The sequence below is a fragment of the Bipolaris oryzae genome, assembly GCF_000523455.1.
Source record: "Bipolaris oryzae ATCC 44560 unplaced genomic scaffold scaffold_86, whole genome shotgun sequence".
Lineage (NCBI taxonomy): Eukaryota > Fungi > Ascomycota > Dothideomycetes > Pleosporales > Pleosporaceae > Bipolaris > Bipolaris oryzae.
This window is the reverse complement of record NW_006911362.1, coordinates 36,120-58,062: the sequence shown is the minus strand read 5'-3', so window position 1 is coordinate 58,062 and position 21,943 is coordinate 36,120. Positions and strand designations below refer to the sequence as shown.

Genomic DNA, 21,943 nt, shown 5'->3' with positions numbered 1-21,943 from the left:
TGTCGCGAAAAGGTAACTCCCGCGTATGGCAGGTTAGCGTAGGCGGTGAGGGCGGCAGCCAATAGGGGAGAAAGCGCGCTGCAGGGACCAAAACTGCCCGAGCACAGGCAGGTTGCCCTGGTCGCCTCGCCGCTGTCGCAAGAAACTAATCTGGAAAAGGTTCAACTTTGCTACCGGGTATATAAGTGAGTACAGAGGCAATCCAATCGTCTGATCCTCGTTCAGCACTCTTCCATCTTTCTCTCTACTTTCCCGTTTCTGCAAGATACCCCAAAATGTCGTCTCTCCCTCCAGTCTACATTGTCTCGGCTGCCCGCACGCCCACGGGCATGTTCTTGGGGTATGTTGTGCTACCATGTGCAGAGGAGGGGCCCTAGCCAGCTCACACAAAGAACAGCTCCCTCTCAAGCCTGAGTGCCGTCCAGCTTGGCTCTCACGCCATCAAGTGTATGTTCTCCCTGTTAGATATCTCAGTGTTTACGCTGACATTTCCGCCCAGCTGCCGTTGAACGTGCCGGCATCAAGCCCACGGATGTTGAGGAAGTCTTTGTTGGCAATGTCCTCTCCGCAAAGTAAGCATTCTAGCAACCCAATCCATGTATTTTCAATCGGGCTACTTGCTGACTTGTGGCTCCCAGCCTTGGCCAGAATCCCGCCCGCCAGTGTGCCATTGGTGCTGGCCTCCCCGAGTCGACCGTAGCCACCACCGTCAACAAGGTGTGCGCCTCGTCCATCAAGGCCATCATTGTTGGTGCCCAGACCATTATGACTGGCAATGCCGAAATCGTCGTTGCTGCCGGAGCCGAGAGCATGTCCAACACACCCCACTATCTCCCCAACATGCGCAACGGCGCCAAGTTCGGAGATCAGTCACTGATCGACGGTCTTATCAAGGACGGTCTGACCGACGCCTACAAGAAGGAGCACATGGGACTTCAAGGCGAGGAGTGTGTCAGCGACCATGGCTTCACTCGTGAGGACCAGGACGCATACTGCATCCGTTCATACAAAAAGGCCATTGCCGCACAAGAGGCCGGTTATTTCAAGGAGGAGATTGCCCCAGTTGAGGTCCCCCAGGGACGTGGCAAGCCCCCAGTCGTTGTTGATGCCGATGACGAGCCCAAGAACGTAAGTAGTCATGGCACTTCTATGGTGTCTAGTAATGTGTAGAAGACCACTTGCTTACCCTTGTCTAGTTCAATGAGTCCAAGATCCGCACACTGAGGCCTGTGTTCAAGCCCAAGGACGGCACAGTCACTGCTGCCAATGCCTCACCGCTCTCTGACGGTGCCGCGGCCCTCGTCCTTGCTTCCGAGGAGGCTGTCAAGAAGCACGGCCTCAAGCCCATTGCTAAGATTCTCGGCTGGGGTGATGCTGAGCAGAACCCCTCCAAGTTCACCACGGCCCCCGCTCTTGCCATGCCAAAGGCGCTGAAGCACGCCGGCGTAGAGCTGTCTGCTGTTGATGCTTTCGAGATCAACGAGGCCTTCAGTGTTGTTGCCCTCGCCAACATGAAGATTCTTGGTATTCAAGAGGACAAGGTCAACCTGCACGGTGGTGCTGTCGCGATCGGCCACGCGCTAGGTGCTTCAGGTGCCAGGATCACAACCACACTTCTTGGTGTGCTAAGGCAGAACAAGGGCAAGATTGGATGCGCTGGCATCTGCAACGGAGGTGGAGGTGCTTCTGCCATTGTTGTCGAATCGCTGGAGTAGACATATGATGTTGATAAGGGACGAGTCATGCTAGAGAAAAAAAATAAGTAATTACATACACATACCCAGCCTAGAGCGCGGATTATAGAGGGATAGAAAAGTGCAAGATAGCCGACTACACGTCGCCTGCCTACGTAGCCCTTTGTGATGAGGTGATTGGTTTCAGGGGCGGCGGAACATGTTTGTTCGCTTCGAAAGCGCTAGTGCGAGCGCCCGCTACTGGCTCGCGGCTCCTCTTATGTATTCTATATTCAACCACTCCGCGTTTCAGGTCACCACCAGCGAATCATCGCCAGCCAACTTCGGAAATGCCTCAGGCACAATCGATAACAATGCTCTCTATCCGCAGGGGTCCCGCATCCACCTGTTTCACGCGCCACCACTCGCTTGCCAACAGCCTATCCGTCCATTTTGCATGAAACAGCGCACGTTTGGTTAAACATCCGACCAGCCTGCCTCAGCGCTACCGAACCTCCACCCCAGGCACCTGACTGGTTCCTGCAGCTCCCCTTATTGCGCCTAACCGGGGGACATGCTCGATCCACTTGCAAATCTCCCACCGTTGAAACCAAGCTCATGTGGCCTAACGGGAGATGTACGCTTCCCCGGGCCCATCGAGTCTGTCCGCGAGGCTGCTTATGCCCAAATGCGTGGCTTTTGTGATTAGAGTATCGGCATTTGGCCCCCGTATATAGGTAGGCAGGTCGCATCTCTCCGACCGTCTGGTTGCCGTCCCGTACTCCCGTGCATTCAGTTGTTGCCTCTGTTTCTCTTCACGCGTCTAGTACGCAGTCATTCTTTACTTGATTCATTTTCTCTTGCCATCTTGACGATGCGTTTCTCCACACTCACTTCGGCTGCGGCCTTTTTCCAACTGAGCATAGCTGGCTATGTTCTCGAGGATGACTACATGACCGACTTTTACGGGTCGTTTGATTTCTTCACTAAACCTGACCCAACAAAGGGCTTCGTCAAGTATGTTGATGAGAACACGGCAAGGCAAACCAATCTCATCAATGCGTCTGTCACTACTGGAGCATCATGGGGCGTAGACCACGAGAACGAGTGTCCAGAGGGAAGGCCTAGTATTCGCATAGAAAGCAAGAAGAAGTACAACAGTGGTTTGATTGTCATTGATGTTGCTCACATGCCCTTTGGCTGCGGCACATGGCCAGCGTGAGTATGCCCAAGTATTATTCTTTTGGGGACAAGATGCTCAACATTGACAGATTCTGGACAACCGGACCCAACTGGCCCAACAACGGCGAAATTGACATCATTGAAGGCGTCAATGACCAAGTGAGCAACTCCATGACTCTTCACACAGGTCCTGGCTGCACGATTGGTTCCGACACCACCCAGTTTGCCGGCAATGTAACCACAAAGAACTGCGATGTCAAGGCAAAGGGTCAAATGGATAACGCAGGGTGCTCCATCGCAGACCGATCGACCAAGAGTTACGGTGCAGGCTTGAACGCGAATGGCGGAGGAGTCTACGCAACTCAGTGGACTTCAGATGCCATCAGTGTCTTCTTCTTCCCTCGTGGCTCTGTCCCTGAGGATGTTCTTGGCGATAACCCAGACCCCAGCGGATGGGGAAAGCCGTCCGCCAAGTTTGAGGGTGGTTGCGACATTGACAATACATTCAAGCAGCAACAAATCGTCTTCGACACCACATTCTGCGGTGTATGGGCTGGCAGCAGCAGTGTCTGGGGAGCCAGCTCTTGCTCAAAGAAGGCTGCTACATGCGAGGAATGGGTACAAAACAACCCTGAAGCTTTCGCAGAAGCGTACTGGACGGTCAATGCTTTGAAGGTCTACCAAGACAACGGCGAGGCTCCCGCTCCAGTGCCTTCATCAGCACCTCAGCAGAGCAGTGCTGTTTACGTGCCAGAGCCTGTCCCAACCAAGACAGTTGCCGTGTCTTCTGCACTTGCTAGGCCAACTGGCTTGCCTGCCATCCCAACTTCGGCCATCAAGCCATCTGTATCCAGTGTTGCCGTGCCCATTCCTACCAGCGAGACTGTCTCCGCCTCAGCCTCTGCCCCAATCGCAACCCCTCCCGCCTATGGAGCTCCCAGCGCCCCCAGCATTCCCGGTGCTCCAAGCCCTCCAGTCGAGAGCCCTACCGCTTCCGAAATCGCAGACGGCGCAAAGCCTGTTGCGCCGCCAACCCAGATTGCAGCGCCAGCTCCAGGCCCAGCACCGACGGGCGCAGGTGGCATGCCTGGTTTCCAATGGCCTATAGGTGCTGGTGGTTCCAACAACAACGACAACGACACTGCACCAACATCGGCACCTGCCGTCTCACCTCCTCAAAACACTGGCACACCAACTCAAAACTCCAGTGAGGCCGCCACTGTCCCCAGCCCCACACAAGGCAAACCTCAACCCTCAGGTCCTGCGGCTGCTCCTGAAGCGCCAGTACCCGCACCAGCCCCAACTAGTCCCGCCATTGCACCCGTAGCCGCCCCAGTGGTTCCTGTCGTCACAGACACCGTTCAAGCTGTTTACACCGTCTATGAAACTGTTTACGCTACCGTAACTGCTAGCCCCACTGAAACACCTGCCCCCGCTGCTGCCCTTCCTGCTGCACGAAACGTGCGCATGGCCAGGTTCATCAGGGAGCACAGACAGAGAATCACCAGGCACCATGCCAAGTTCTAGAGTCGCGTATCTTCGAAGAAAATACGGGAACTGGCCGCGTAAGATGGGATTGGGGGAAGAAGGTCAACACTGGTTGTTGACTTTTGGTTTATGATTGGGGTTATGGAGTACATGTGTATACCCCGATGATATCTTCTTTGTAGATACTTTTTCTTCCTTCTTCAAGAGTAGCAATGTATCCTTTTCGTGATCTGCTATACGTATTCTCCACCCTCCCATGTGCCTCGATCGCATCCTTCTTTTTTTTCCTTACTTCTTGCACCGTTGCAGACAGCAATACTCGTATTCTCATTACCCCAATCTTAGGGTGAAGGTTAAGATAGCTGTGTGTCACAATGGAAGGGCTGGATGAATAACAGTAAAACGATGGAAACTAACATACACATTGCAAGCTGACACAATGACACCGTCGAAAGTCACCCAGGAAAAGAAGTACCTCGACTCCGCTACCTTCCATGTCAGTACTTTACCCTCTCGCCAAGCCTATACAGAGAACCACTTTCTACACACGATAGTTCTCTAATCCGTCTTCCTTTCGCAGATCCCACCCCTCAAATACATTACACATCCTTCTACGAAAGCACCATCACCACAACAGATGCTGCAAATAAAACAAACCACACAATACCCCCCCTACATCACAAACCCGACATACATCACAAACCCGACATACATCACAAACCCGACATACATCACAAACCCGACATACATCGCTATACCATTTAATATGTATATCTCATCCACGATGTAGTCGACAGCACCGCAACACAAGTCGCATACTCCGCCACCATCTATCCCGAATACTACACCAGTAAGGCGCACGAATGCGCAAGCTACGGACACCCACACCATTCATAATAGTCTGCTTTGATTGCCTTGTGCGGAAAGTATTAGAGATACTCTGGGTGGCATGGTAAGGAGACGATGACGTTCTTCGTTAAGTGCGGGGATGGGGCTGAGGATGGTAAGGAAGGAAGGGAGTGCATGTTACGATCTCTCAAGAAAGAAAACCTATGGAGGGATGAGGGGATCGGGAAGAAATATTGTCATCTTTGATATGCGGTTTGATAGATGAGAGTTGTATGATAGTTATATGTAAGTTAGGTGTTTTCTTACTTGCAAGAAGCTCGTTCTAGACTATCCACAATTTGATTTAAAAAAAATGTTTTTTTGGACAAATTGTCTAAGAGCGAGAGCGATTGAATCAGCAAAAAAAGAAAATTGCAAAATGTGGACGCTGTGGGAATTGAACCCACGACCTTTCACAAGTACGCACGGAATATGCGAAGCGAAAATCATACCCCTAGACCAAGCGCCCGGTATTAGGTAATCGTTGCAAGAATGTTAAATTAGTTGAATTATATTTGGATTTGATGAACAGGATAGTGAAATGAAGAATTTCTGAGAGCTGATGGCATCAGACACTGACAAGCAGTCACATGGTGGTTATAGAGAATGCCAAAATGAATTGGCGTAAGAGAGCCGCTTGCGTGGAGGCAGATAGCGCATGAGGATTTTGAAACGCAGAAATCAAATATAGATGTCACCTCGCGACAATTCTTTTCAGTGAAGAAAGAAAAAAACATCATATGACTCTACCAGATACTTGAGAGTCTTCTCAGCGCAAACAGATAACTTCCTGCGTTTCCCCCTCCCTCAATATCTCTAACTCTTTCCTACCCATCTTCGCTACCTTTGTAACACCCACACGACGAAAAGCTCTATACTCTACTTTCCCCTTGCCCGGCTCACTTGACTCAAGCACCACACTACCTTCATACTTGAGCATTAAGCAGTACAAATCCCGAACTTCATCTCGCATGGTACGATTGGCATATGCACCTGGCATGCAATACAACTGGGGGTCAGGACCAAAAATGTCGGTGTCGGAATTTGGGGCATCGATGTGTACGTTGGAGTATTCGTGCCGGAGCTCGGATTCTGAGTTGGATTCTAGGTGCCACGTGTAGACTATGTTGTGACCAACACGGCGCTGTATGAGATTGATGGCGTGGAGGTGGGCGGGAGCGAGGAGTATGTGGGCGGATTTTAGCATGCCGAAGGGGTTGTTTGGGTCGGCGGGGGAGACGGTGTGGGATATGACTTTGAAGAAGATGGATTTGATATGTTTGTCTTGCAGTGAGGCGTAGTCTGTGATATCGCTGTAGGTTATTCCGTGTGGAGTGGTGATGGAGGCCCAAGACCATGAGGGTCCGCTTTCCGAGTGACGTTGCCCTGGATTATCATATGTGTCGTTGCCGCGGTAGATTTCGTTTACGGTCCATAGCAGTTGGCTTTCGATGTGGCGACTCCATAGCCCGGCGACATATGTCTGACTGTGGTCTGGGCTGAATAGTTTGTCTTGAAAAAGTTTTGCTAGGCCGCCCAATGCAATGAGTTTGTCATTGTGCTTTGTGAGTTGTGCTCTTGAATAGCTTTCCACTATTTTCTTCCATAGTTCATAGATGTATATGTCTTTGATATGCTTGTCGCGATCTAGAAAGCTGCTTAATCTCGCTTCACGGAATGAGCGCCCCGCAGAGACTGTGAGGTGCTTCAGGTGACTTCTGTCGGTAAAACCGTCGGTACCGGACGGCTTGATTGCTAACTCATTCCAGGAGTAACTTTCACTGCTGTTGAACTCGTGACATTCCCAGGCCAGCTGGTTGTATCCAAAGTGGAGTACACGAGGCGCTAACAATCGCTCCTGGAAGACCCAGGCTCGTTGATTAACTGGAGCGTTCTCGACGAGGTCATCCCAAGCTGATGTATCGATCAAAGAGCATCTTAAGTAGGCATCGGTCTTTTCAATACCGTTTTCCAGTGTAGAATAGGGGTGTTCCGGATGATACACATCAATATTATTTTCTCGAAGAAGTTCTGGGCAGGGGTCGAAAAACAAGCCTCCTTTTGTGTCATATGCAGCAGTAGCAGATATGTTCAGAAAAGCCTTTCGATAAACATTTCCCATATGACGAATTTGTTCGAACCAGTCTCGGAGCTGTTCCTCCTCATTTTCACCATCCCCTTTGATAGGTTGTCGGATACACAGCGAGTCGATCCATATGAAGCCGACCTTTTCTAGTCCTGCGGCGAACACAACAGCATCTCGGAATGTCTTGGGTAGCTCCTTCACCATGATGCCCTCCGTTTTGAAGCGCTCTTCGTTTTCAAAAGTCATGCTCAGCGGTGGTGGCGAACCAAGCTTCGGGTTTCCCCAACAATGGCTCAGTGTGACGTAACGATCATTCCGATCCTTATATAGGAGGCGATCAGATACAGCCCATACATCTTGCTCGATAATACAGTCTCTAGACTCAACCAGACGTATTCTTGTGTTGTGTGGATCAGGGTTGGTGCGCAGCTCCTGCAAATCTAGTAGACGACGAGGGTACCATTTTGCGCCAGGCTCTTCCCAAAAACTTGCGCATTTACAAACTTTCATCCAATTTTGTGCTGTTTTTGTGAGATCACTCATGGTTTGATTACTGGCCATAGTTTGGTCTTTGTGATCTACCAATGTCAGATAATTTTGTGATTGTTTTCAGGTGCTTGCCTACCTGTTTCTACCAATAAGAAATTACATTCGCGATTGTTTCCGAGCTGGAAATCCAGCCTGAAAGTTCTTCTGCCGATCTTCTTACTGTAGGATTTTTCCTTGTTTAGTGATGCCAGGATGTGTAGAGGCTGATCTTGGGAGAAATCTGTATCCGGACTCAGCGTCATGGCCAGTTTAGTACATATTGGACAGTGCATGTCCCATGAATGTTGAAGTGCCTTTGTAGACCTATGATGAACAGATACATATCCGAAAATGGAAGACTTGTTGGCTCCATTGTGCTTGCTGAGTACACCTGTGCACACTCCACAAAGCATATTTAAGTGTATTAATCCGATTGCAACTTGATGGCAGGACGTATGGCGAACGATTATATATTCCTCTCCTGTGGTGAAGTTAGTGCTTGCATTCTGATATCCTTTACAAGATCTTTCATGATAGGATCTGCGAATCTGCGCGTAGCATACTCTGAGTATCGCGGTGCTTAAGGTCTGAATTTTGACGAGCCGTGCAGCGTTGTTTTTACCACTTCTCTCTCCAAAAGTGGCATATAGTCTAGAGAATTTGTTCAGCAATTCTCATATTTGCATGCGCTGAATTCAACTTCCGATTGTATACTCTCAAAAGCTCAGCCATGTGCAGACGTTCATCCGAACCACCATGCCACGTGGCCCGTGCATATGCGTAGTGCCCCTCGTCTAAGTACCCTCCTTCAGCAAAGCAATGAGATAGAATATGACTAGTAATCCATCAAAACGCCCGCCATTCTCCTCTGATACTTCTCAACTACCTCTTGACACCTAACCACCACACCCGCCGCAAGCACTCTCACCTTCTCGTCCTCCTCACTCCCAGCGCCCAAGCCGTCGAAAACCATCTTGACCCAAGCCTGCGTCTCCATAAGCTCTTTGCCTTGCTCAGTAGCAAGTCGCTCTTTATTCTCGTTCGTTTCCAACAACATCAGGAAACCGAACAAAACGGCATTGAGTATGTTCTTGTCCTTACTGGCCAAACCGCGGACCGAGAGTAAGAGATCCCAGTACTCGCGTGTCATCTGAGGTAGTGCAAGAGTATTCGGGCCTGATGCATTGAGGAGTATAGAAAGGGTTTGGAGGAATGGTGGTAAGAGGTGGGTGGAAGTGTAGATGGAGTCATTGTTAGCGCGAACTTGCAGCCACCAGCGTCCGGTAAGAGGGAAGAAGAAGTTATCCGCGACAATTTGAGCGAGAGCATTCGGAATCGGCTTATGTCGCTTCTTTTCTACCTCCATACGCGAAGAAAAGGTTCGTACTTTGAGGATGTTGGGCCCACTGAGTTGGTCGGCTGCTTGTGATGCAATTGGGGAAAGCATTTCACGTGCCATATGGCTCGATATCTTCGCTACTGATGGCCCATTTTTGTCTTCCGCATACATGCCGTGGAGATTTGGCGGAAGCTGCTTGCTAGGAAAGTCTGGTTTTGCGGGTATCATGTCATCGGTTGAAGCATCTTTCATTCCTGCCAGCTCGCGCGCTCCAATACCAAGGGTCGTGAGCATAGCTATGCGTTGTTGCAGACTGTAGTCGCCAGAGAAGAAAGACCGGGCAAACCACTGCGCCATCTGCGCTGGTTTGGCAAGCAGGACAGCAATTAGAGCTTGCTGTCTTTGTTGCGCAAACTCTTCTAGCTCTGAATTATCTTGCAGACTTGTAAGTATTGTAGCAAGTTCCTCCAGATGATCAGTCACTTCAGTTCCAAAATTTGCTTTGCGACGGATCAGAGATGCAGCCGTGGCTAAAGCGAGCTCGTGTCGGTCATAATTTTCTTGGTCGCGAAGGCCAGCGATAAGATCCCGTATGTAGACGGGCGCTGTGGGTTTATTGCGGTTGATGGCTGTAGGATCATCTGTGTCGTCCTCCGGGTCAGAATCTGGTTTATCGTACATTATCAAATCTGCATCCTCGTCTTCCGAATCAGACATGATTTCAATGACCCGTGGTCCTTGTATTTCGGTTATCGCTGGAGATTTTAAGGTCTTGGGAAGTGATTTCGGTTTCGGATGCGTCTTCTTCACTAAGACTGCGCTGCTCTGCTGGGTCTTGAGGTCTGTAGCATTTCCAACTTTGTCGTCGATGTTGGTGAGCCGCTCATACCAGCTTGCTTCTTCAGCTTCTGCACCCTCCAGCTCAATCTTCAGTTGCAACTCAGGTTTATCTACCATCTTGGAGATAGCAATACCGACAGATATTCCTAAGAAACGGGCTCGCGCAGACGCAGCGCCGATGCGGTTTGACATTCCGTTGACATGATGAGACGACTTTGCCATCATGGTAAGAAACATAGGTTCTGAACGCTTGACATAGCCACTACATAGTGCCAAAGTTTGAGCAAGAGCTGTGTTTTGTTAGAGAGTTTCTTGGTAGAGCTAAATCGCTACTCACCTTCTTGTTGCAATACTGGGGTATGCCTAATATAGACTGAATCTCCAAAGAGTTTGATTAGATTTTCCAAAAGGGTATGTAACTTGTCTATGGCTGTCAGTACTATTCACGTGCATGAATACTGGCATTGCTTACCATGATCTTTCGACAAAGCAGCTACGACACTTCGCCGAGCTGACAGCGAATCATCTAGTACGGGTATTGTTGATCTTGTAAGTGTTGAGATAAGGTGTTCTTTGAGGACATCGTTATCTTTAATTAGACCATGAAACAAACCAGCAGCAGCCTCTATAACAGGAGAGGATGCAATCGGCGAGTCTTTGCTGACGACTTTGTTTGAGAAATACTGCTTGGCCACAAATGTGATGATTGCATTCATGTACTTGCGCTGCTCAAAGGTCTTCATGTGCGACAACAAACGCACGAGATGCTCAACGCGAGCATCGCTGGTTATTGTCAGAAGTAGCGAGCTCACAATTTGATCTAACTGGTCAGCACCATTCAAAAACTCGATCAGACAACTTACCTGTGTAGCCTAACCCCAAGGCCTTAGAGCAGAGTTCTGCGGTAGCAGTGAGGTGATCATCGCTTTCGGACCCGCGCTCTAGCAAAACAGCTGTGTTCCGGCCTAGCCATTCTGCGTACTCCTTGCCTTCTGCAAGCCAGATGGAGACTCTTGGTACGTCATTGTTTTTCTTCAGAACATCCTCAGCCTCTGCTGCAATCGAAAGTAGACGTCCCGATATTACTTGGGCAAGATACTCTTTCCATATAAGCTTCTTCTGTATGGCGTTCTTGCCGAACAGCAGAACTTCTTGCAATATGAGAAAAGACGTCTCATTGCCACGTAGTGTCAGATCTAAGACCTCTAGCGCATCTAAGATGTGTTCGGTTGTATTCCGCTCTTCTCCGGGTTTCTTTTTCTGACGACTATCCGCAATGAGCGACCGTAGTCTTGTGACAATATGTCCCAGACTCGTTGGATTTCGAAGAATTTTTCCAATCTTCTTTGATTCTTTTTGTCCTTTGATTAATCTCCAGTAGTTGGGAATGGTATCGTTCACAAGCTGATGTGCGATGCTTGCATTGAGTGGGTCCGGAAGTAAGAGGCTAAACCCTTCTGTAGTGAGGTGATCCAGTACACTGTTTACGACTGTCCGACTAGGCTGATTTTTCAACGCTTTCAGTGCTGATTCTGCAGAGTCGATGGTCACTGCATCATCTTGTGCATTTAGGCTCCCAACTTCTTGGATGAAAGGCTCGCTACTGTTGATCTTGCTAGTAGAAACCGCCGTTAAGAGATCAGCCATAGTATCTGGATCATCTAGGCAAAAAGGTAAATGGGTTTGTCAAGAGTCGTGGCTTTACTAATCCTTTGCAATGTTGCGTAGCGGGAGATGCGTAATGTACTGTACCCAATCGGCGATTCCTTCCCATGCGCAGACCCGCATGCTAGCGTCTTGGCGGGCCGTCTACACTCTGATGCCTACACCTACTGTTTACTCTGTTGGACTAATCTCACATCAAACTTCTACACGTTTACCGAATATGGCTGTTAACGTCAACGATATGGGGGCTGCATCAACAGCCAATCCCCGCGCCCGATGGTAAGCTACAGAAAACCGAAGATGCCCAAGCTCAGCGCTGATATCACGCAATAGGAAGTACCTCGATAGGTTCTTGACTCGGAAGGGACCTTTTACAGATGAGGATAGCTTCATGGCTGGTGAACAAGTCATTGAGTACCTAAGTAATCTCAAAGTTCTGTAAGAATGTTGTGTTTGTAACGACACAAAACGTTAGCTAATCCGATGCAGCGTCATGTGAGTCTATCATCAAGCCATACGGAAACCGCCCCTTCCATCCATCATGTTTCCTGACAATATGCAGCGGAGCTGGTGGTCTAGGGTGCGAAATCCTCAAAAACCTTGCCCTCTCTGGTTTCAAGGACATCCACGTAATCGATATGGACACGATTGACGTCAGCAACCTGAATCGGCAATTCCTCTTTCGGGCTTCAGATGTAGGAAAGTACAAAGCAGAAACCGCAGCTGCATTCGTAGAAAAACGTGTCAAGGGCGTCAAAATCACTCCGTACTGCGGCAAGATCCAGGACAAGGACGAAGCGTACTACATGCAATTCGGCCTCATTGTTTGCGGCCTAGACTCCATTGAGGCAAGACGCTGGATCAACGCCACGCTTGTGGGCATGGTAGACGAGAACGACCCGGATTCTATGAAGCCGTTGATCGATGGCGGCACAGAGGGCTTCAAAGGGCAAGCACGTGTCATCTTCCCCACCATGACTTCGTGCATTGAATGCCAACTAGACATGCATGCGCCCCGCGCTGCAGTGCCTCTCTGTACACTCGCCACTATTCCCCGGCAGCCGCAACATTGCATTGAATGGGCACACATCATTGCGTGGGAAGAGGAGCGCAAGGATATCACCCTCGATACAGACGACCCGGAACACATCACCTGGCTCTTCAACAAAGCCACTGCCCGCGCCAAGGAATTCAACATTGATGGAGTAACATACAGCATGACCCAAGGAGTCGTCAAGAATATCATTCCAGCAATTGCCAGTACAAACGCTATTGTAGCAGCAAGTTGCTGCAATGAGGCGTTCAAGGTGGCAACCAACAGCAACCCTTTCCTGGGCTATCCCGGTATGGACAATTACATGATGTATACCGGAGACGACTCTGTCTACACGTATACGTTTGAGCACCAGAAGAAAGACGACTGTCCTGTATGCGGTGCTGGAAACATTGCGCGACCCCTCCAGGTCCTGCCTGGCATCACGCTGCAAGAGTTTATTGAGGGGTTGGCGGAACGTCCAGAAGCGTACGTTTTCATCTTTACATTTGCTACATAAGAATATTGTACTAACAACACGACATAGGCAACTCAAGAAACCCTCAATTCGCACAGGTGAAAAGTCGCTCTACATGCAGCTTGCAGGTCTGGAGGAGCAGACGCGGCCCAATCTGGAGAAGAAGATGGTTGATTTGGTCGAGGAGGGCGAGGAGTTGCTTATTACGGACAAGAGTTTCCCGACGCAGTTCAAGTACAAGGTTGTGTGGGCATCGAAATAGGGCTGGGTAGAAATAAATTTCCTATTCGAACAGGCCGAGTAGGAAGATGATTCGTAGTACAGCCATAGACTATACTGCATACGAAATAAACATAAATGACCGTCTCATGTCCCACCCATATCCTTTGATTGCCTCTAGATCATACAAGTATCATCCACATACCCCAACTCTCCCTATTGTACAACAACCTCCTCCTTCTTCTCTACACCTTTAACCTCCACCGGCTCAGTCTCCTCCTCAATGACCTCCTGCCCAAACGGCTCAGCATCTCCATCCAACACCCTTCGTACCTTCAAATGCGCCTCAGCACCAAACATGCCAACAACCCCAATCCTCTTCTCAAGCGGCCCCCAAATCTTAACCGGCGGACTCTCCCCCTTGAAAAGTTCTCGCCCCGCATGTATCAACTCATTCGCCGCAAAGCTCCCCTTGGCATACTTGGGCTCATACGGCACACGATCCCACTCTTTGCGCTGGAGACGAAGCAACTGCTGTGTCATAGCATCTGAAATGGTATCCCCGAGCTCTACATCCGCGAGTTTTGTGCTCATCGTCTCGTCGCCGCCCGACGTCTTTTCTCGGCGCTTGGGCCCCGCTTCGCCGCGGTTGTTGCCCGCTGTGCTGCGTTTACCGCCGCCGGCGGCACCTGGTCTGCGGGCGTCGCGACCACGTAGGTTGGGACCGCGAGTGGCGCCGTTTGGTGCTGAGCGGCTCATTCGCAGTGTGGAGGGGGCGCGGACCATTTGGCCTGGTGGAGGGGCCGAGCCGCGGGTTGTCCTTGGGCCTGCGGTGTTGCGGGCAGCGCGGGCGCTGGCGTCTTGCTGGGTGGTGGCTGGGTCACCGTCTTCGGGGATGAAGCCGTATTCGTTTGCTTGAGAGGTGGGCGAGCGCGGGGTTCGTCGTAGCATTTGGCCGCTGGGGAAGGAGCCTCGTGCGAGTGCGCCGGGCTGGCGGCGGTATTGCAGCGAGGCGATTTGCTTGAGGGCTGCGGCTGAACGTACTCTGCGGGAGTTTGTCGCTGCATTTTGTTGTCAATACAGCGGTTCTGGGGCGGGCAATTGAAAGATGGAAGACGTACACTGGGCGGGCGACGCATCGCTGGGTTGCTCTTCCAGCCTCCTCCCCGAGCTGTGCAGTGCTCTCGATGAGCAAGCTTGTACCGAGGCTACATCTGCTCCCAATGAGCGCCGCAGCGCACCCATTGAAGCGTACATTTGTCGCTGAGCCATGCCAAAATGGATGGCAATTGATTGTGCGGTTGCAACGCTCAACTCCAAACTTTCCGATCGCGAAGTCTTGGCAGAAGCAGGGATCTTTGGTCCCAAGTTAAACACTCCGCACCACGTGCTCTGTGCTTCACTCTGCCATATGACTTGGCGTTTATACATTCACCACAAAGAACACCCATCCCATCTCCACCTCCTTAAACAACCCTTTCATTCGTTGACCTGTAAACTTTACTCCCAACCCACCACTCTCACCGCCATCCAACCCCAACCCTCCTACACATATCATCTCTCTGGGACGCCATATCTCTCTAACCGCCCTCCTCCACCCAACCAAACCGCCCACCTTGCCACACCTCACTCACATCCCACACACTACACACACACACACCCATCTTGACTTTTACCCAGCCAAATAAAAAACCATGCTCCGCCGCACCCCCACGACAATCACGCTCACGCAAAACGACATTGAGCAGTGGGAAGCGGTGCGCCAGCGCAAGTTGTACGAGGCCAAGCAGCAACAGGCGGAGCAGGAGCAGCAGGCTGCGAGTCGGGAGGAGGCCAAGGCGAGGAGTAAGAAGGATAGGATTATGGGGGCTTGAGAATGTGGGGGTGTTTGTATCTTTTGTATTTCCACTAGGGGTTCCAAGAGTAAGGGGGGGAGGGAAAGGAGGAGGCAATAGACTTGTTTACCATATTCACGCCGCAAAAAGATCCTCCTCGTATTACCCAAGTAATAGAAGAGATCATACAGTATATCAGCAACCAATCGATACACCGCATTGCAAATGCAAATGCAAAAAAAAAGTCGAAGTGTACTTTTTCATCACAGCATTAAAATTACCACATTACAAAAAAAAGACCTAGAAAACTAGGTCCCCTATCTACTGTAGCAAAGATATCCGCCTCGGGGGGCGAAAAATAAGAGTTTCATGCATGCAAAAAAGAAAAAAAACGGAGAGCAATAAGAGTTTGAACAAAACTGCACAAGCATCATAACAAGGGAGGGAGTGACCAAAAGAATACAGACAGACATAGAAACCAGAAACAAAAAAACAGAGAATCCCTCGGTATATCCCCTATTTCCCTTTCCCATCCATCATGATAATCCATCCCTCTCTCGCTCAAAAAGGAAAAGAAAGCAACGCCATGTAGAAAGAAAAAAAAAGAACGCCAAGAGGATGCTTCAAGCACAACAGCGGTGGAAAAAGGAATGACATGCGGCCAGCGGATCTCCAGTGTCAAAACCGCCTGCGGCCCCCTCCGTTCCTTCCTCCCCTTTCTCCAATGTTGAAAGCAAGAGAGCTCTGTTATTTCCCTCTCCCAGCATAAAAAAAACAAGGATTTCATCAATTCATCGTCATGGTTTGTGGTTTGTGTGGCACACAAGCCACACGGCCACTTCCTGCTACAAAGCTCTTATAGCAAGCACAACCCCGGGGTATATCAAATCCTTTCACAGAGAGAGAGCGCGCGCTGGTCAAAATCAGCGCGTATCGATCCGGCTCTTCTTAATCCTTGCTGAACCGCTTCTTAAGCCAGCTCTTGCGCTTTTCACCTGCATTGCTGCTGTTCTTGGACAGCATCTTGGGACGTGATTGCTCGGCGGCCGGGGCATTACCACTGTCCAATTTGATGGGGGCTGGTGCAGGTTGCATGGCGTGTTTCGGGGGTTGCGGGGGTGAGCCGTTTGAATAGGCGCCGTTGTGTTGGGGTGGAGGCGGTGCTGCGCCCTGGTAGGATTGACCGGGGCGCTCGCCAAACTCCTCGAGAATGGGACCTCTGCCAAAGTTATTAATAAAGGCGTATTGGGATGACAAATCTTGCTGGGGTGGCTGGACGGGTACGCCGCGTTCGATTGAGCTGTTCTCGCTGCTGGGGTCGTTGGAGTAGGGGCCGTCGCTGTGGCTACCGTTGGAGCCGTTGGTATGTACCGTGTCGCGGGACTTTTGGTATCCGTTCATGGGATAGACGCCCTGCATACTCTGCCTGTTGGTCCATCCCGGGTCCGACTGCATCCGGTTCCCGTAGCGCATCCGTGGAGGTGGTGGTCCTCCGCCAACAGGTCCGCCATAGCCGTGACCGTCTGCATAGCTATCGCGACCATATTGTCTCTGGGGAAAGTAGCTGGCATTGGACTGACGGTTCTGGTCATTGTAGCCTCCGCCATAGTAGCTGCTCCGTCGGCTTCCATGGTCCGTGTTGTCGACGCGCATAGACTGCGACCGACGCCTGTATTCGCCATCAATGGCAGCTTCGAAAGAGCGGATCGTGTCGAGCGGGCGCTCCCATCTAGAACGAGTGGGATTGGAGAGATCCGGATCGACTGTGGGCCGTTTGTTAGATTGTGATGCTCGAATGCGCGGTAGCAGTGAGGACGGCAAAAGAACAAAAGCACAACATACCAATTGGGTTACCGGAAGAATCGGTATGCTGGAATGAGCGTAGAGATTGAAGGGTAGGCTTCTCGAGCGCAGCGGCAACTGGGTACACAGCGGTCAGCAAAGGCCATGTCGAGCGCTCAACAAAAGCAGGGTCAGGTAAGGGCCAGGCAGTGCAGGACCACAGAAAGGGCAGCAGAACATACTAGGCTGTAGCTCGTTCATAGCGTTATTTGGATCCGCCTTTGAATTGGGGTCAAGATGCTCGCTGAACTTGCGCTCGTGCTTGGAGGAGGGACTCTTTGGGCTCTTTGGGCTCTTTGGCGCGGGCGGGTCGCGACTTTTGTTGCTGTGGAAGCTGAGGCCTCGCTGGCGCGGTTTCTGAGTCGGGTTCTCCATTGTAAAAGCGGAGTCAGGTTCGGTTGGGGGGGGGAGCGCGCGCTTCAGTTACCCAGTTTTTTTTCTACTTTGTCTTTCCTTTTTTGATTTCCCTGTTTTTAGGACGACGATTACACTTTGCTCCAAGAAGGCTGGCGGCGGACGGGTATGGCGGACCAGGTCTGTGAGTGGGCGGCGGGTGTGGACGCACGCGAAAGTGATCCCGGCGCGACAAGATGTGGGTAGTGTGGGTAGTGGGTTAAATGATAAGGCGAGTAGGACGGGGCTATGGCTATGACAATGGGTGTCGCAAGAGCAGACGAGGGATGTAAGAGAGATGGCGGCGGCGATGTGAGCGGGAGAGACGAAGAAGTGGGTGGCCGGGACAGCAGATGGTACTTGTGGGTTTGTGGCATAGGGCAGGTCAGGTAAAGTAAGCTGCGAATACGACGCGCGGTACGTAGAGGCCTCGCCATTCCGGCCCTGCGACTTACCCACGACGACTCGTCATCAACGGCGCCGCCCAGCTATCCCGATTGGAGTCTAAGACGATCTACGCCCACAACCGATCCACTTTCTGAAACGCAGAGAGCAGAGCCCTGGTGCGGAGCTTGCTTCGGACCTGGGCCAAGCAAAGACAACGGACAGATGCAAACGGACAGTCGGCAGATGAGCGCCGTGGGCTTACCGTCTTATCTACACGCCCTCCTTCACTCCAGACATGGACTGACGAGCGACACACAACGAGTGCATACTGCTACACACACACTACATCCATCGATCCACACCATCTGTCACGCCAGCAGCCAGCGAAACCCGATCCCCTACGGCCACATGTGGGAATCGCCCGATAGCATGTACATAGACTGCACAAATTTAGACAGCTTCGATAGTCCGTCTGCCAGATGGGGTCTGACTACCCGCACGCCGGTCCCAGCCACAATGATCTGACCTTGCTGCGTTTGCCATGATCCAAAAACCTGCCCAGCCTCCGTCGCCTCCGCCACTCTATTGTGCCAATTCGACAAGTCGACAAATAAAACAATGGAAGGGAGAAAAGGCCCCCGGAAGAAGTCCCTTTCTCTCTCTCTCTGCCTTGATTCACAGCAATCAATTGAGCCGCCCGCCCATCCACCAAAGGGCAAACCGCCAGCCCAGCACAACCACCCAAAGTGCCAAGCCCTTACCCCAGCCCAGTCCGCCAGCAACAACAAAAAACAACTCCCCAAAGGGTACACTACACACGCAAGCTACCCTGCACACACACACACCCTCTGCATCAGCACTTGCATAATACTCTCTCCTCCCTCCCACCCCCTCTTCTTCTACCCTGTCCATTACCCAGCAGCTCCCCCTTCCCCTCCCTCTGTTTTCAAATCCCCCCTCTCTCTCAAAAACACTTCCCCCGGCGCTATTCACGCAATCCCCCCAAAAATCAAGAAAAAACCACCACACCCCAACACCCAGCCCTAGCGTCGCCAACCCTTTGCCAACCCCCAGCGCCATTGCCAGCAATCACCCGCCCCTTACCCACTCCACTAACTTTTCCCCTTAGCAAAACCACGCACACCCAGCCTGCCAACGTGTTTTGTGTACACACACACATAAACGCGGGTAATGATGACATGGGGGGTGTCTTTACTCCAACCCCCCTCCCCCCCGATCGGCGATTTGCCCTAGCCTTCTACACTACAGCGTATACGTACTAAAGTGCAAGACGGCGCGCCCGCGCGTATGCGTATAAGAAAAAGGTGGTCCTTGCATAATCTCGCTTTTCGCCCACGGGGGGCGCGCGCTATCAAAGCGAAAGAAGGCATGGGCTGACTGACTGACTAACTGACGTTTCTTGCATACATATTATACGCCACACGTCGTACCTACGTATATACATACATATATATATATATATAGATTGAAAGGTTAGTACAGAAAATGCACAAAATGTACTGGCAGGTCAATCAAAGGTAAGACTTGATGAAATTATATTTCTCGTTCGGACCGGAAGAGCATTTTGGAGGGGGGGGGGGGCAGGCACAGGGGGGAGAGAGCTTGTTCCGGGTGGAGCCGAATCACTTTCCCTTTGTCTCCCAAGCTCGTTTAGTGAGAGTTTTGGGGGGTGGGGGGAGGTGAGCGAGTGATATGACCTCACCTGTTTTCCCTTTTTTTTTTGTTTTTTACCGATTTCGCCGATGGGTGGGTGGGGGAAGTGGCTGAGTCACGTGTCTTTTCTTTACTTTTAAACGGGGAAAGGTTCGGGGAGGGGGGGACTTGGCATTTGACCTGGCTGACTCTTTTTTACATCAGAGTGTAAAAGTAAGAGAGTAATTCGATGTAGAAGGGTCAGAAATCTTGCGAGATTAAACAGCAATTTCCACAAATTCACGTAAGCTTATGGGTTTTTTTTTCTAGAATTCAAGGTTTTCCAAGTACTAGATGGTGGTTCATTTTAACTTTCTGCTTCCAGCTCAGCCGTTAGATTGTTTTCTTTTTCTTTTTCTTTCCGTAGTTGGTCCCCTTTTGTGAATATAACCAAGAACGCCCACAAGAGAGGCCGTGCAACATCAAAAAAAAATAACCAAGTCAGATCTTGCTTACTTAACTCTGAGTCGGCATGTTGACTGATGCCTTTGTTGCGACTGCGTCTTCGCTCCTCCACAGACTTGTCACAGTCTTCTGCTGTGTGTAGAACAATAGACCTGGCTTGCCGTAGAATGTGTTTGCGCCACCACCTGCAACCGACTTCTTATTGCCGGTGAAGGAGAACATGGGGAGCTGCGCTTTTGTTAATATCCATTCGTATTCATCGAGGCTAGCCGGTACACTTACAGGGACTGGAATCGGCACATTGATACCAACTTGACCTGCCTCAATCTCGCGCTGGAAACGGCCGGCAGTTGCCCCCGAGCGGGTGAAGATGGCGGTACCGTTTCCGTATTCGTTTGCGTTAATCATGTCAATGGCCTCGTCAATCGTCTCGACATTCAGGCACACCAGCACTGGCCCAAAGATTTCCTCCTTGTAGCACTTCATGTGGGGCTTGACGTTGGCGATAATGGTAGGGCCGACCTATGACCTCAGTTAGTCTGATGTACTCCCCCAATCCCCACAACTACTTACCCAATTGCCATTGGCATACTTCTCAGACGGAGGCTTTTGGCCACGTCCGTCAAGGAGAATAGTCGCACCCTCCTCCTCAGCACTAGCAATCAAGTCTTCGATTCTCTTCTTAGACTCTGGGCTGATGACCGGTCCAAGATCGGCGCCGTCTTCGAAACCACCGTTCATGGAAAGGTCCTTTGCGCGCTCGGCAATTTCAGGAACCCAGTCCTTTGTCTCACCAATCATGACCAAGGTGCTCAAAGCCATGCATCGCTGCCCGGCAGCTCCGAAAGCAGCACCGGCAATAGCATTGAGTGCATGGTTCTTGTTGCAGTCGGGAAGCACAGCAGCGTGGTTCTTAGCCCCCAAGTTGGCCTGTACACGTTTGCCCTGGGCAGATGCGCGTGCGTAAATGTATTCTCCGGCCTTGTTGCTTCCAACAAAGCTGATAGCCTTGATGCGTGGCTCGTCAATGATGAAGTCGACAGTCTTTGCCGAACCGTGAATAATGTTGATGACACCAGGAGGGAAGCCGGCCTTCTCGGCAAGCTCAGCCAGAATCATACACGCACCGGGATCGCGTTCCGAGGGCTTGATAACAACAGTGTTACCTGTCACAGCGGCGATGGGAATAGTCCAGAGCGGGATCATGGCGGGAAAGTCTTGCCCAATACATTAGCAATATCCTTGCGTTGCACCTCAAGTCTTGTACTCACTAAAAGGGCAAATGGCAGCCACAACACCCAGTGGCTCCCTGTAGCTGCGTGTCTCCATGTCCTTGGCAACCTCGAGCACTTCGCCCGTCATCTGGGTTGTGATACCGCACGCCGTCTCCGCGACTTGCAGGCCGCGAAGCACATCACCTCGGGCGTCAGCGAATGTCTTGCCCTGTTCGAGTGTGATACTGGCTGCCAGCCTGTCCCAGTTCTCGCGGATCAAGTGTGTGTACTTGAACAAGATCTGCTGTCTGTGAAGCAAGCTCGTCTCCTTCCATGGTTTGAAGGCCTTCTCGGCGCTGTCCACGGCCGCCTTGAGCTCCTCATCCGTGCTTTGTGGAACCCGTGTCACCAGGTTGTTGGTCGCTGGGTCGTGCAGATCAATCCATTGTGTAGCCTTGGAGGCGACAAACTGGTTGTCGATAAAGTTCTGTGTGTCTGCCGGCGATTGGATTGGCTCGTGGTTCATGGGGTACGATTCGGCCGCTGCAGACGATGCTGGCTTCAAGTGCTGAGCGGTGGCATGCAGCCGCCGAGCAGCAACCTTGCTTTGATTGATGGGAGTCGACATTCTGGTGAATAGAGGAGTTGCGCGAACCAAGGACGAACGGGCGGTCAGCGTCGGGAGGCGGGCCAGCGCTCGGCGGGAGGCCATATTGCTCTAGGGCAGTTGCCGGG

At 51.2% G+C, this 21,943-nt stretch overlaps 10 protein-coding genes across 10 annotated transcripts; 5 read left to right on the top strand and 5 right to left on the bottom strand.

The window, feature by feature from the left end:
- Window positions 1–275: 275 nt before the first annotated feature.
- COCMIDRAFT_37719 (uncharacterized protein) lies at window positions 276–1,715 on the top strand (the record flags this gene model as incomplete). The annotated part of the gene is made up of 5 exons (XM_007690842.1): window positions 276–340; window positions 398–447; window positions 500–572; window positions 639–1,128; window positions 1,197–1,715. The coding sequence occupies 5 exons, from the start codon at window positions 276–278 to the stop codon at window positions 1,713–1,715; spliced, it is 1,197 nt and encodes a 398-aa protein (XP_007689032.1).
- An 832-nt stretch (window positions 1,716–2,547) lies between these two features.
- Window positions 2,548–4,382, top strand: COCMIDRAFT_98131 (glycoside hydrolase family 16 protein; the record flags this gene model as incomplete). The annotated part of the gene is made up of 2 exons (XM_007690859.1): window positions 2,548–2,891; window positions 2,945–4,382. The coding sequence occupies 2 exons, from the start codon at window positions 2,548–2,550 to the stop codon at window positions 4,380–4,382; spliced, it is 1,782 nt and encodes a 593-aa protein (XP_007689049.1).
- A 1,618-nt stretch (window positions 4,383–6,000) lies between these two features.
- COCMIDRAFT_27231 (uncharacterized protein) lies at window positions 6,001–8,108 on the bottom strand (the record flags this gene model as incomplete). The annotated part of the gene is made up of 2 exons (XM_007690833.1): window positions 6,001–7,895; window positions 7,943–8,108. 2 exons carry the CDS (start codon window positions 8,106–8,108, stop codon window positions 6,001–6,003), a joined length of 2,061 nt encoding a protein of 686 aa, XP_007689023.1.
- A 572-nt stretch (window positions 8,109–8,680) lies between these two features.
- COCMIDRAFT_6231 (uncharacterized protein) lies at window positions 8,681–11,671 on the bottom strand (the record flags this gene model as incomplete). Its single annotated transcript, XM_007690824.1, has 4 exons — window positions 8,681–10,314; window positions 10,362–10,448; window positions 10,497–10,844; window positions 10,888–11,671. 4 exons carry the CDS (start codon window positions 11,669–11,671, stop codon window positions 8,681–8,683), a joined length of 2,853 nt encoding a protein of 950 aa, XP_007689014.1.
- A 238-nt stretch (window positions 11,672–11,909) lies between these two features.
- COCMIDRAFT_6230 (uncharacterized protein) lies at window positions 11,910–13,462 on the top strand (the record flags this gene model as incomplete). Its single annotated transcript, XM_007690823.1, has 5 exons — window positions 11,910–11,968; window positions 12,023–12,127; window positions 12,179–12,184; window positions 12,252–13,211; window positions 13,270–13,462. The coding sequence occupies 5 exons, from the start codon at window positions 11,910–11,912 to the stop codon at window positions 13,460–13,462; spliced, it is 1,323 nt and encodes a 440-aa protein (XP_007689013.1).
- A 173-nt stretch (window positions 13,463–13,635) lies between these two features.
- Window positions 13,636–14,691, bottom strand: COCMIDRAFT_27228 (uncharacterized protein; the record flags this gene model as incomplete). Its single annotated transcript, XM_007690832.1, has 2 exons — window positions 13,636–14,480; window positions 14,541–14,691. 2 exons carry the CDS (start codon window positions 14,689–14,691, stop codon window positions 13,636–13,638), a joined length of 996 nt encoding a protein of 331 aa, XP_007689022.1.
- A 422-nt stretch (window positions 14,692–15,113) lies between these two features.
- On the top strand, window positions 15,114–15,293 carry COCMIDRAFT_37713 (uncharacterized protein; the record flags this gene model as incomplete). The annotated part of the gene is made up of 1 exon (XM_007690841.1): window positions 15,114–15,293. The coding sequence occupies one exon, from the start codon at window positions 15,114–15,116 to the stop codon at window positions 15,291–15,293; it is 180 nt and encodes a 59-aa protein (XP_007689031.1).
- Window positions 15,294–16,202: 909 nt separating this feature from the next.
- Window positions 16,203–17,471, bottom strand: COCMIDRAFT_98214 (uncharacterized protein; the record flags this gene model as incomplete). Its single annotated transcript, XM_007690858.1, has 3 exons — window positions 16,203–17,017; window positions 17,097–17,174; window positions 17,279–17,471. 3 exons carry the CDS (start codon window positions 17,469–17,471, stop codon window positions 16,203–16,205), a joined length of 1,086 nt encoding a protein of 361 aa, XP_007689048.1.
- A 1,145-nt stretch (window positions 17,472–18,616) lies between these two features.
- Window positions 18,617–19,159, top strand: COCMIDRAFT_98142 (uncharacterized protein; the record flags this gene model as incomplete). Its single annotated transcript, XM_007690857.1, has 1 exon — window positions 18,617–19,159. A coding segment is annotated over one exon (543 nt), but the record flags the coding sequence as incomplete, so codon positions are not given.
- Window positions 19,160–20,045: 886 nt separating this feature from the next.
- Window positions 20,046–21,836, bottom strand: COCMIDRAFT_6227 (uncharacterized protein; the record flags this gene model as incomplete). The annotated part of the gene is made up of 4 exons (XM_007690822.1): window positions 20,046–20,222; window positions 20,277–20,516; window positions 20,568–21,211; window positions 21,266–21,836. The coding sequence occupies 4 exons, from the start codon at window positions 21,834–21,836 to the stop codon at window positions 20,046–20,048; spliced, it is 1,632 nt and encodes a 543-aa protein (XP_007689012.1).
- Between the last annotated feature and the right edge of the window lie 107 nt (window positions 21,837–21,943).